At 51.2% G+C, this 13,400-nt stretch overlaps 3 protein-coding genes across 3 annotated transcripts; 1 reads left to right on the top strand and 2 right to left on the bottom strand.

The window, feature by feature from the left end:
• Nucleotides 1-1,901: 1,901 nt before the first annotated feature.
• Nucleotides 1,902-3,452, bottom strand: LOC142357226 (uncharacterized). Its single transcript, XM_075408885.1, has 5 exons — nucleotides 3,304-3,452; nucleotides 2,940-3,002; nucleotides 2,614-2,821; nucleotides 2,269-2,351; nucleotides 1,902-2,120 (listed from the first exon to the last, which is right to left on the bottom strand). The coding sequence occupies exons 2-5, from the start codon at nucleotides 2,999-3,001 to the stop codon at nucleotides 1,967-1,969; spliced, it is 507 nt and encodes a 168-aa protein (XP_075265000.1). The 5' UTR covers nucleotide 3,002; nucleotides 3,304-3,452; the 3' UTR covers nucleotides 1,902-1,966.
• A 1,215-nt stretch (nucleotides 3,453-4,667) lies between these two features.
• Nucleotides 4,668-10,727, top strand: LOC142357222 (cilia- and flagella-associated protein 337-like). The gene is made up of 21 exons (XM_075408880.1): nucleotides 4,668-4,859; nucleotides 4,959-5,049; nucleotides 5,167-5,351; nucleotides 5,492-5,558; nucleotides 5,668-5,882; nucleotides 6,045-6,203; nucleotides 6,329-6,400; nucleotides 6,488-6,610; nucleotides 6,652-6,807; nucleotides 6,966-7,097; nucleotides 7,198-7,332; nucleotides 7,576-7,684; nucleotides 7,792-8,024; nucleotides 8,146-8,468; nucleotides 8,635-8,815; nucleotides 8,913-9,005; nucleotides 9,182-9,453; nucleotides 9,605-9,857; nucleotides 10,049-10,136; nucleotides 10,321-10,368; nucleotides 10,543-10,727. Exons 1-21 carry the CDS (start codon nucleotides 4,668-4,670, stop codon nucleotides 10,725-10,727), a joined length of 3,312 nt encoding a protein of 1,103 aa, XP_075264995.1.
• Nucleotides 10,728-11,146: 419 nt separating this feature from the next.
• LOC142357223 (uncharacterized) lies at nucleotides 11,147-13,111 on the bottom strand. The gene is made up of 3 exons (XM_075408881.1): nucleotides 13,013-13,111; nucleotides 12,148-12,391; nucleotides 11,147-12,015 (listed from the first exon to the last, which is right to left on the bottom strand). The coding sequence occupies exons 1-3, from the start codon at nucleotides 13,109-13,111 to the stop codon at nucleotides 11,147-11,149; spliced, it is 1,212 nt and encodes a 403-aa protein (XP_075264996.1).
• Between the last annotated feature and the right edge of the window lie 289 nt (nucleotides 13,112-13,400).

Below are 13,400 nucleotides of genomic sequence, written 5' to 3' on the forward strand. Positions count from 1 at the left end.
GTCTGGCAGTGTGTGCAGCCCAGCCTGCCCATTATCAAAAGACCTGGGGAGCATCCTTGTGGGAGATCCCGATGCTGTCTGCGGAAATAGAGGTATTTGCGATTCATCCGCGCGTGCCTGCAACTGTGAGCAAGGATATTCAGGTCCAGACTGTGGAACCTGTGCTGCTGGCTACTCTCCCCGCGACGGTGTTTGCTTGTGGGACACTACGCTGGCTTCGATCAAAGACACTTCAACAGGTAGCGGCGGATCTGAGTCAAGCCAAGGGCAGAGCCTGGCCATATTAGTGGCAGCTTCTTTAACAGGTGGCCTGGCATTGCTGACTATTGCTATCTTCATTTACCTGAAGTGCCAACGAAGGGAGAAGTGCCCTCCGCCAATGCATGAAGTCAGCAGCGCCCGCTCTTCTGCGAGCTTGTCTCGTCAGATAGAGCACTTGGAGAAAGTATCCCTGTACCCCGACGGAGCAACCTCATCACATGATCCAGATCTCCCCACTCGACAACAGCCAACCAATTTCCGTGCAGACATTCCGCCAAGTCTCTTAGCTTCAGGCTCTACATCTGTGTAGCTTCATCAATATTGACATAATTTTAGAATGGTGTACTAGGTACCGTATGCTCCCATAACAATACCAATCCCCAGCACTTTGGTGCGCGCTGTGGTCGTAGGTGTGGAGCCATGGGGCTAGTGAGACACAGAGTTATAGATGCCACTTATAATTTCATCGCTTACTTTTACACAAATGTTATGAGTATGTTAACTACAGCTGCTTCCTGCTGGCCAACTGACCATCCATCATGTTCTGGCAGCTCCAATGTGAATGATCCCGTTGAATTCTTTCATGCTCATTTTGGGACAGAATGAAAGAGACTGAGGCCAGGAAATGTTCGTGACGTTGTGGGCGAATTTCCACGACGTCTTGCATGATAAATCTTAATCATTGCCAATTCCAAAGCGCCAAGGCTTACTCGGCGGCAGCATGATTGCAACTGCACAATTAGTTTCTGCATAGCTCATGAACACTCGTGCTTCGGAAGTATGTGTGCCGCTTAAGACGTCAGTAGAACATGACAACCCTCCTCTGCTGAGACATCTGCGCTCTCTGAAGTGAACCTATTTCGCTGCCATTATTTGTACATGTATATATCATCGTTTGTGGAATCAGAACGAGCAGAACATAAACAGCATTCATACAGGAGCCGTAGCACATCAGACACTTCTAATATTTGCCAATGAACTACCAGGGGCAGTGCAGGTGGCGCTGCAAGAAGGCTTGAAGTAAATGGAAAGGCCTCAGGCTATCAGCTACCTTAAGGGGGGGACTGAGTCATGCTGAGTGCAAGCTAGCTGCCGGGGCACGACTGCACAGGGTGGGAAATTGGTTTGAAAATGCCAGGCCACGGCGGATGGGAAGCGGGGGGCAGGGGTCGTCCTCTGCTTGAGCATCCTGATGGAGGTGAAGGGAGTTAGGCCTTCAGCAGAAGAATGAGAATTTAGTGTAAAGTTCAGGTGTTTGACTGTGTGTGTCTGTGGTTCCCAACTGACCAGCGCTTACTGGTCCAGGAGGTAAGACTCGGCAGTGAAACATCAAGATTTGCAGAGCGCGGATCTATAAGAAACTACGCTAGCCTTCTTTTGTTGCAAATCCACATGTGCAGTGTGACACATAGGTTTCAATAGCCGCATGCCCTTTCACTCAGAAGGTTGGCACGATGCTGGCTGAAAGATAGCTACACCCTGTATCACATCGTCTGTAAGTCCGCAGCTATGTATTGGGGCATAAATTTATACATTTCCGTCATGAGGTAATGATCGGATCATGAACACATAAGCGCAAGTGTTGCAGAGACTCGTTGAATTTGCTTAGGTGTACGAAATATCTCTACGTAGTACTTTCCGCCGCTGGGGAGTCTCACTGTCCTACCAGAACAAGAGTACAGGAGACAGCAGTTGGTGCATTTGCTTAGCTTTGCCAGCCTGCCTCCCGCTGTGCCATGGCCTTCTTCTGCTGGCTTCTATGGTGCACTGAGCAGTTGCGTTTGTACTCTTCATTCTGTTTGTGAGCAGCAGCCAACTGCTTTCTCTCTGTATCAGCAGAGGGTTTGATCCGTTGCAACCTGCACGACACAAATCATAAATGTGGCTTTAGGTCCTCCAATGGGATGCCCTAGGTCGAAGGAAATTACGGATACGCGGGCCACTCCGTGCTAAATGGTTCAACATACATGTACCATGCCATGGCAGCACTCCAGGCCCAGCTTTCACCTGTTGTACATCTTGAGGTTTTCCTCTGCAATTTTATCATATGCTTTCCTGCGGTTTATGGCTGCTGAAGAGACTGAGGCCACCTGTGATAGCAACACGGGGTTTTACATTGTAGTGTAATCGAAGTTCGTTACTGCGCCCATCAATTGGGCGAGAGATACGTCAGAAAACCGTTAGGTACGGCTCCTCAGATCAACAAAGCCCAAGGTGAGCATTGATCACCCTGTCAATTTGCATCCCTGTACGCAGTTCATTCACATGGACCTGCATAGTAGTAGTTGTAGTAGTAGCAGTAACATGCCTGGCAACCGCCAGAGGTACACTAAGGGCCATGGACCTGCATACCTTCAGGTGCTCAGACATAACAGGGTCTTGGGCCTTTGCCTGAGTACCGCGGGCGCTTATTTTCGCAATCTTGTCGACAAGAATGGAGTTTTCATACCCGATTTCCCTAAGTTTGTTTGAGTTGTGGGTGAAATCGGCTCTGGGATTCTGCTTCGCACGTGGCACAACTGGTGCTGAAGAGAATGTGAGTTTTCCACCTTTCTGGGACCTGAAAAGGAACCGTTTGGATGAGCCAGGTACGATGCCAGGTTTTAATGATACTTGGATACTGCGAGGCGACACCAGTTGGTAGCAGCTCAGGGCTCAAACGGTGTGTGGCATCGTACCTGACACTGGTCTGGCTGGCACCAACTCCTAGCTGAGCTCCGTTGCTTGGGTCCTCCTCCATCCTGAAATGTCAGTTGGGCATTAAGAGGGGCACATAGACCTGGAACTTGCCTCGCAGCCCGGGCTGTTGGGAAGCTTGTTCTTTGGCGGGGTTGGGGACAAGCTCGTGAAAAATTGCAACGAAAGTACGTACGGGTTTATACCCCTTGTACCTGCCGCTGGCATGGGCCAGGGTTTATCACTGCTACTACATACGGGTTTGTCACACGTGTGAGTTTCTTTCACCGCCGACCGCGATGCGGACACAGGCTGAATAGAGTGCATATCTCAGGACTAGAAATGAGGAAGCCATACTTAGCGCACCTGGTCGGGTTGTACTGCGAAGTGCGCAAGCCGAAAAGATCGAAGGGCGGTGCCGTTGATATGCCTGGCTGACAGCTTCGGGGGACCCGTGCCCTATGCGCGACGCCTTGAAAGCGAGTCGCAAATCACAGGGACTTTTCCGAATCAGTGATGGGACGTACAGTGATCTCTGAATTTGCGACCTTGTCAAATCGAGAATTTCGCTGGAGACAAAGCTAACGATCGCCCATAACCCTTGTCCGCTCACACATGTCCACCAACTGCTCGGGGCATGTGTCACAAGGAACCGTAACAACGCGGCAACCGCATATTTTGGCTTCGATCAGCCTGGACGCGGCCCATGCAAGCAGGCCATGGAACCAATTATTCCGGTCTATCGCTATGTACCCTACGAATAGTAGGTCTAGAGGGCACCCTACTTCTTGTCCTCCTGCGTAGGTACGACCCTACGTGGTCAGGAATGTAGCTACTCGTACTATACTCGGAATATCGCTCGTTTCGATATCTGATCGGTAGGGTACCTACCTACCTACCTACTCATACTCAGTGCCCCCCCCGATTTGATCTAGCTGTGCGGCTGCATTCTGGCTTGTAACGAACCTATCACCTACTGGCTACTCATACTCAGTCGGTACTCGTACAACCCCAGGCCTACCCTGGCGCCGCATGTGGATCTTAATTGAAAAACCTTATTATTAAAGTACTGAGCTTTATAATCCAAACAGATATTATTAATAGCAGATACACAACATAGGATTTTCATGCTCTTTGTGGGAATATCATTAAACTGCTATTTTCTACATTTTGTAGTCAGGATATGGGATTTTCAACACGTATCAATATTAGTGTATCAGGGTTTTCCCCTATTATCTATCTATTACGAGTAGGATTTATAGTGTATAATGCGCGAAATGCCCATGTACACGTGTACTCGTACTCGTACCCACGGCCGGCTCACATGAAGTCGCTCGGCCATCAGTCCACTAACTAATCGCAAGTGGCTTGCATGAGCCGCGCCATTGTACAACTCGACTTTGTATACTAGTTCGCTGCCAAGCATAACACGCAGCACTGCTGCGCGACATGCATGCAATTTCCTGCGGAGGGGATAGCATGTAGTGCCAATCCCGGAAAGCTTACAGATCACTCACTCACGGCAGCCGGGCACACCGGGTTTCTGCACCGGTCTCTCAGCCACATGGCAGTGCGGAATGTGGTGAACTGTCACGTACCGGTGCATTTTCTATCTTAGGAGGGGGCAGCAGACTGTGACTCTCATAGTAGCTGAAAAGAGATTTTCATCGTTTAGGGGGATATCCCGGGGCTTCAGAAGGTTACAGCCGTTGTAAGTGCAGTCATCCGACATGGCATCATCACACAATCTGCTGAAAGTGAAGGCCATCCCAACGGATAAGTTGGTTGCCAGCGGTTGGGGAACGCCAAAGGCAGGCAACCGAACACAGGGTCAGACTGCTGCTCCCTCTACTGCGCGAAGCAATGCTTCAAACTTGGACAAGACCCCTAAGAAGGGTCTGGAGGACAGCATCAACTTGGAGGTGGCCCCCCACTCCCCGTGCATTAATTTGCATAAGATACTGGCACATCCAGTTCAGCGGTGTCTGGGGTCAATTGATTGTCCGTTTACTGAATTGCAGGTCATGCTGAAGCTGCGGGAGACCTTCATGAAGGCAGATGCAGATGGCGGTGGAGACTTAGATATTGAAGAGTTCGTGGCGGCTTTTGATGGTACGTAGCATCACAGACATTTCTCTGCAGTCAGTGCATTGCGGCAATGCAACACAAGCACAGGCACCATCCGCTGTGCAGGCTTGTGTCAACTTCTGACACTGTGCGTTCCCACAGGTGTCCTGCCCGCTGGCAGTAAGGATGAGCTGCGCAAGCTCTTCCTACGGATCGACGCCAATAGTGATGGCACTGTGGACTGGGATGAGTTCGCATCTTTCATCCTGCTTGAAAATCAAGGAGCGGCGAATCTGCGTGAGAGTGAGACAGTTCTGCAGTTCCATCCATCTCAAATGCCAGACAAGGTCGGGATCCCATCTCCCTCCCTCCCTCTCTCCCTCCCTCTCTCTCTCTCTCTCACACACACACACACACACACACACACACATCTGCGAACATATGATCTGTCGATTCGCCCCTCTTGATATATTACCGGACACTGCAGGTGCCTGTGGAGCTTGCTCACAGGAGTCCCATGATGCAAATTGCACAACTTCCAGCAGGGAGTGGAGGTATGTGGATGACAAAAGAGTTCGTGCAGAGTGACACGTTGCGGCGTTACTCTTTGCCATGCGCGACATTCATGAGTAGATAAATTTGCTCGGCCGATACTAATTGTAGTGTGCACTATGTGGCTGGTAGTTGGAGAGCGATATGCAACAGCTGGACGGGACGGGACTGTGAGACTCTGGAGTGTGAAAGACATGTCACACCATAAAACAATCATCAATGGAACAGCATGGGTCACCAGTCTGGTATTTACTCCGAAATCAAGCAAGCTAGCAGTCGGATCTTTTTCAAGAACAGTCAAGCTCTATGACCTCGTGAACGGTGACGTAAGAGCATGGCAAGCAGCTGTATTGTTCTGTTCACCGCGCTTGCTGCCCGTGAGCTTTCACTACCCCCGGATCCAGCATGAAGGCTATGGCTTCGTTGGCAAGCATGATCGTTTGTAGTTTAACTGACACATGTGACGGCCTGGCATGCTCATTGAACAGATGTGTGGATGCGCAACCGAGCTAGACCATGCAGTATACACCATGGACTGTGCCACCTCTGACAAAGCAGCTCATGAGTTATTTGTTTTCGGGGACATCGGGGGCTGTGTGACGATGCTCAGCCTCTTGGAGCAGAACGATCCAGGAAGCATGTACATTGTATGTGATCCTACCTTTTGTCTCTCACGAGCAGACTTTAAGCTCTACACTTCATGATATTCCTTCGATCTGATCCCTGATGGCAGCATCGGCCCTTTATTGACACGATTCTGTTCCCATGGCAGGACTCTGATGTAAAGCGCGAGGATAGCTTTAGGTTCAGGCGGCATTGGAAGCAAGAACTGCATACTGACTGGGTAAGCAATAGCTTCTGTATCTCCTGCAGCCATGTTTACTTCTTGCCGTTCACTAGTTGATATGACACCCCTTTGCTACAATGCCAGGTGAGCAACGCCAAGTACATCCCAGATCTTGCCGGCGTTGTGACCAGCAGTCTGGACAAGACCTTGGCCATTGTGGATGTCGAGAGGCGTGTTGAGACGAAACGCATGATTGGACATACCAAGGTAGAGCTGCCGTGTTGTTCTGTATGACTGGCCATTTACAGGAACTCACTGCCTGCTCCCCTGTTCAAAGGTTCGTGAGCTTGGGCATGTCTGTTCCTGGAACAACTCTGATGGTGCTCCTACCACTGCAGGGGGTGCATGGATTTGAATGGTCAGCCCTGTACAAATTCGTGGCAAGCGCTGGAATGGACCGAAAGGTAATTACTGCCCCTACGCCCCCACAAGTAACAACAGGTTCCACCAAATGCTGCACAGTTCTGTGCACCCTTTGCCAAACTATCGCACCGAGGAGGGCGGTATTTCGTTGGTGGGCATTTGGATGCAACCTTAATCGGATACATAATCGCATCGGCAGGTGATGCTGTGGAATCCTTTCAGCTGTAAGCACATTGCAGTGCTCCAAGGACATGCAGCCAGTGTGAGATCTGTCGCCATTAATGAAAGAGACAATCAGATCATCAGCATGAGTGCTGACAAGATTATCAAGGTGAGCCTTGACAACCAGGTCCACCCATCACGTGATGTCTGGAAAGGCATGGGTGGAGCCGCAACGCTGGTTATGAGCGGTAGCACTGCCATCTACGCAGGTTTGGGACATTAGGAATCACAAGTGCATGCAGACTTTCCAGGATGCGGAGGTGTACCGGCCAGAAAATATAATTTCCGCGATGATTTACGACCAAAAGAGGCGCTGGCTTGTTACCGGCAATATGAAGCTCAAGGTTGTTGCCACCCGCTATATACTCCACCCTACCCCCCTTTCTCTTGGACCTTGAATCCAAGGTGTTTCCGGCTTGAAAGCACACTTCATTGTCTGAGCTGTGCGTACGGCAGATCGTGTTTCTGTCCTGAAGAGAATTATGGCTGCCATAGTATGACTCACGACAGTATAAGTTTTCCCATGACCATCCCTTGCACATGGATGGAGGGTTGCTGACACTAGTCGATTGCCACATCGAATGCAGACTTGGCCGCTCAGATCTGTCATCAATAAAACCAGTGGGGCGCATGCTACCAGCGTCTCTTGCGTACTGTACAGCCCAAATTTTGCAGAAGCCATAACAGCAGATCATGGTGAGTATGGCGCTGCACCATTTTAAGTGGCGGTGCATCCTTTGTGCAACACACAAGACTGAGTGACAGCTGAACAGTTTCTGACTGACTTGTGTCATTCCGGCTAGCTGGTACTGTGTGTGTTTGGGTTGTCAGCACAGGGAAGCTTAGATTTCGGTTTACAAATACACACAACGGACACCGGATAACTGCAATGGCCCTGGATGCCAACAATCGGCGCTTGATTACCGGCGCTGACAACGGCCAGCTGAAGATGTGGAACTTCAGCAGCGGTGCATGCATTAAGACCATGGAACCCAAGTGCGGCGGAGCAGAGATCACCGGCATTACTTGTACCCAGGTATATCCGCTAGCGCACCTGGCTGCATCCTTTTGCAGGGTCACCCAAATGGGACCCTGTCCTAGTACATACGCGGCTCAATGATGCGGTGTGTCCTCGATGTTTTTGCTTGTCACATCAGGGCATGTATTTCAACAACCACATCCTGTCAGTGGGATGGGATCGGAAGATAAGCTTCTACGACGACGAGGATGCAAAGCACCTGTCTCCCATTCGCCAAATGGGCCACAAAGGGCATGATGGCGATATTTTGTCCACATCTATCATGGAAGGCTCTGGCACACTTGCTACTTCTGGTTATGAAGGTCACATCCTCATCTGGAATGTTGACAGTGGCGCCATCAAGCAGCGCCTGGTACCAGATGGCATACCCACACAGCCTGGTGTGGATGGCGGCCCGCCTGAAGGGGTGGCAGTGGAGAAGGTCCAGTTCATGTTTGGCAAGTGAGTACACCATGCCCGTTTTTTTTTCTATGAACATCATGCCAGTGCCCCGGATCCATAGTGTAGCCAAATTTGTGGTGCAGCCCGTCTTCGACATATCTTGGGCCAGTACAGGGCCATCCTGGTTATAACGGGACAGTGGCTGACCCTGTGTTTCGGGAATCAGGCTCCACCATGTCCTCGTGGCCGCTGGTGCAGACCGATGGGTTCGGATCTGGGATGCACTTGAGGGCCGGCTCCTGTTTGAAGAGCTTACTTCACATCGCTATGGCGAAAGCATCATCAGCCTTGCGTGCCGTGAAGATAATGGCTTCATTGTCACCGGGGACAGCGCGGGTTGGATCAAGGTATGACACAGGGATGAGTCTTGATTCATATGGTGCCACAGTTTGGCAGGTTGATCCATCAATGGCGATCTCTTGCTTTTTTGATGTCCTGTGTTAGGTATGGGACGCCAGCTCCTTGACTGAGGAGCGGGCCCATAAGGGTCTCCAAGACAAAGCCATCAAAGAGCATGCGTGCTGGCATGCTCACAAGGTACACACGACCCACTACCATATGCGTGTTCTGGTGACCGGATATAAGACACGCCTGGGGCACTTTAGTAAATGGGTGATTCTGTGGTGTGATGGGCAGTTCTTGCAGAGCTACGGTTTGCCCCACTCTCCTGTGTGGGTATGTTGCTGATACATGTGTTGTTCTCTTTGGTGCAGGGCGCGGTTACTGATCTGGCTTGGGTGGGCACAAACGAGCCATTCATTCTGTCCAGCTCCTCGGATCGAAATGTCACTATCTGGCATTTAGACGGTGCCAAAGTCGGTGACTTTGGTAAAGACGAATGGAGATTGCGTGATGAGACGTCATGGGTAACTCGTGGCCCCGAGATTCTCATTGCAGATCCCAATGCTGGCCAGAAAGACAATGCACTGGTTGCTGACCAGCTCAAGGCAATCATCTCTCCTTCAACTAGTCCTCCCAGGCAACGGTAAGTGATTGCATAGGCTGGGCAGAATACTTCATCCTGTCTTTGCGGATGATTTTTAAAAATGTAGGTATGTGCTTCAGGGGCAAACCGTGTGGGCTGTGTTCTGGTATCGGATCATGGAAACTAAACTGCAATCCTCATGTTGCTTCAGAATTACTGCTACACCAGATGTTGTTCAGTCTATGCCATCCCAAGAATCTGATATGTCTGAGGAAGATGATGAAGCTGACCAAGAGGAGACCGAAGCTATTCCATCGTCTCTCATACTGGACATGCCTCCGCCTATGCATGCTCGAAAGGGCAGAGGGCCTTTGCATGGCAGCAACGCAGCATGGAAAGATCCTCGCATGGAAAATGTTTGGATGCCCCAAGACTCGAAGCGCATCAACCATACTGGCACACAGGTAACCGGCCTTGACTGGGTACATGCTATGCAGATGGCCGCGTTGGGAGTCAAAAGTGCCAGCAAAGAGCTAGAACTTGTTTTATGTGTCCAGAATACTGCAGCTTGAGTGCCGCAAGACATATGGAAGCATTGATTCCAGCCGGTATCACAAGTATCTCAAAGACCAGCCCGTTGTTTTTCGATGCACAGGGCAGAGAAAAGGCATCCATCCATCATCTAATCCATGTCAGTGAGCTCAAGGAACTCCCCCTTATGGAGACCGGAAAGCCGCCAAAAGGTCTGTGCAAAATACTTTCCGCCAGTGCGGCTTTGTCTCTCTGCCTGTGATTATGGAATGACTCCATGTAGCTGGTGCATGGGCACTTGTGCACATTTCGGCTCGCTCTTTGAGGCCTAAAGAGCGTTAGTTTTTCAGCAAGACATGGGCGCCATTCCACTGACAGCGACTGTTCTCTCTTCAGGGACGATGCTGGCCGGCACTGAGATGCGGCCTCAGACAGTCGATGCAGGTGATTTTCCAATGTGTATTGTGGGGTTCATTGCAGCTGCCTATGGGTAGTAGGACTTGCACCAAAGCTGCTAACTGTTGATGGTCCAGGACCTGGCTATGGGTGGTTCGTAAATAGGTCGGCAACTAACCAATAATATTGATCTCACGCTTCCTGGTTCGTGGTCTCGATCAGGTGCAACACGTCTAGGCCTGGGCCACTCATCCTCAATCAAGCAACGGCAATCGGTTTCCGCACGGTCTAGGCGAGTCAGCACCCCTTCATTTGCGAATGGCTTTGGGGACTTTTCCAGGTTCAGCACCCGGGACCCAGATGAGCAAACTGCAAAGTTGAATACTCAGCCATCTGATATGCGGTGAACTGCCTGTCCACACATGGAATGGCAACGAAAAACCGTGTTTCGTGTAAAAGATTCCATCATGTCTTCGACAATTAGCCCTTACCACCCAAACACGGCCAAGATTTGTTAAACTGTACCGTCAGGGTGTCAAGTGTCAGCACATGTTGCACCAGTCAAACTGATTGCTTTCTGGCACTCGTGTTGCAACAGATAAGCAGCTGGTTATAGTGCAAGTGTGAGTGGTGTCTGGAGTGTCCCAGAGGATATTATTTTGGCATGTATATAAATGGGTGGGTAACATCGTCTGTCTTCATACTAAGGCCAGACTGGCCCAAAATTTAGGGCTGTTGTCAGACTCTTGACTACTCTGTAATGAATACCACTGGCCACCTGTACACCTAATGCTACTGTTACTAGCTAGTTCAGACAAGTTTGCCACTACTGTTGTCCCTGGAAGAGCTGCATGACCTGCATAACCTGAGCTAAAGACGGCTGTTGTGGTCGTTGCGTAGACTGTTTCTTCTGTGGCTGCACAGAAGGGCCACTGGTCATGGCAGAGGCAAGGCTGGAACTTGGCTGTGAGCCTGAGTAACCAGGCAGTGACAACCCACCAAAAAGCGACTGAAGTTGCCCTGGCTGCTGGCCAAGGGAGCTGGCCAGCGAGCTGAGCAGCGAGTTCTGCATGACTGAGCCGTGCATGCCTGGCAGTTGCAACAGTGCTTGCGCAAGGGATGGCTGTTGGGTGAGGGCAGTTGTGATGGCTTGCTGGAGAGCTGGTTGCTGTGAGAGTCCATACTGCTGCAGTGGACTTTGCTGTTGCTGCTGGATCTGCCAAAGCGCCAGTTGCTGGGCTGGGCTCATTTGCTGGAGCTGGGCAGCCAGTGCATGCTTCAGAGACTCCTGTAGCAGTTGCAGATCAAGGCCCGAGCCAGGCGAGGCCTGCTGTGCCTGCAAAACCTGCTGGCAAGCAGAGAGAGCTGCCGAAAGAATATGATCTGGAGGACTGCCGCTGGCACCACCAGAAGCTGACCCTGCTGGGTTACCTTCAGACCCAAGCACGGCGCGCTGAATATCCGCAACAGCATCCAGACCAGCGAGGCCTGCTGCGGCGGCGAAAGTACTGTGGCTGTCGGCTTCACTCTCTGCCATAGAGTATCCTTGCTTTTCTTTCTTTCTCTTCTTGCTGACAGGGGCAAACCCTGTCGCAGCCTTACTTGCCTTCTCACCAATGGACCGGGAGGCCCAGTGATCTCTGCCAGCCCCTGCCTTGTCCTCTTGGGCAGTGCCGTCGTCGCCGTCATCATCAACTGTGGCAACGCCGGCAAACAGTGAATCAGCACACGCGAATGCCACGAAGGCAAGTTCAAATTGCAGCTCGTGATCTCTGTGAATTGCCCGCACCTCAGGTTCAGCAATATACGTTGGGCGCATGTCCCTACCTGAAGGATAGTGAGAGACAAGCTTGGATCTGCGCCGCTTCTCGTTGTTGACGAGGTTCTTGACTTGCACCGGGTCTAGAGGAGCCTCCAAAATTGACAGGTGAGGGTGGTTTGGGTCCTCAGACTTCAGAGCCGATCGACGCTTCTCAAAGGCGACTTCACTCAGTTCTTTCACTTCCTCGATTCTAGGACACCTTCGATGTTTCTGGGTGAATGCCGTCCAGTCGTCGAAAAGCTGGTCTTTCTGTTCGGGGTGGCAAGGCAGCACTGGTCAGCCTCGTGTCAGCACTAAACCCGTCAACCGGAGCGCACATGGCCCGTTGCGAAACCGACTGGCGGGTGAGGATGCTATCGAGCTGCTTGGTCGAGACTTACATGACTGAAAAGGCGCAAAACTGGCAGCAACGAACCAACGGCGACTATAGAAGGTTTGGTGCCCGCATCGCGTTTGACAGAAAGCAGCACGTGGCACAGAACTAGGTACCTACAGACGAGTATGTGCACAGTACTGCAGACTTGTGTGTCGGTTGACCGGCGACCAAGCGAGGTAGATAACCAGTCACATTGAGCCAGTGAGGGAGGGGTGCTGAAAACCACATCGCTACCACGGTCTGATGTCTGATAGCCGTATCAGGTATATAGCAAGGGCGGTCGTAGGTAACGTTGCCGAGAAAGCTTGGTAAGAATAACCAAAGGACAACGGAACGGGTGGGGGTACGTGGTGGGGTGCGCCTGTTGGTGAAATAGGGTGGCGGTTGAGGCGATGACCAAGCCCAAACGACCGCAGCCCCCGACCGTTCTTCGGAGAACAGCACCGAATTCGTTAACCCGCTTAGGAGGCTTGCGATAGCACGGTACGACTTACGTATCCAGGTTCGAAGTTATGCTTTCCACGCTTCCGTCCCCGGCGCTTGACCTCGGCCGGGCCGGCAACATCGGCAACCTCGGTCTCAGGAGGCGGCATATTTAGTTGACAGGGTTTTTGATGGTAGGAAACTAGCACTGTCTTTTGAATGGCCGCCCGCGTGGAGCTGGGTTTCCGCCTGATCTGAGAACGACTTCCAAAAAATCACACTAGCTGAATGAATGAATCGTCGCGGGACTTTCAGGAGCTTAACCGTTGCTGTTAATGTTACAGTGACGTTGTCAAACTCACAGCGCCGTCGATTTAAATATGTGGGCCGACGGGTAGCCTCTGAAATAGTGACCTTGACAGGCCGGGAGCGTGTCGACCGAATGGTTGATCATACAGG

Source organism: Convolutriloba macropyga, unplaced genomic scaffold (assembly GCF_964194025.1).
Source record: "Convolutriloba macropyga unplaced genomic scaffold, txConMacr16.3 SCAFFOLD_2400, whole genome shotgun sequence".
NCBI classification, from domain to species: domain Eukaryota; kingdom Metazoa; phylum Xenacoelomorpha; order Acoela; family Convolutidae; genus Convolutriloba; species Convolutriloba macropyga.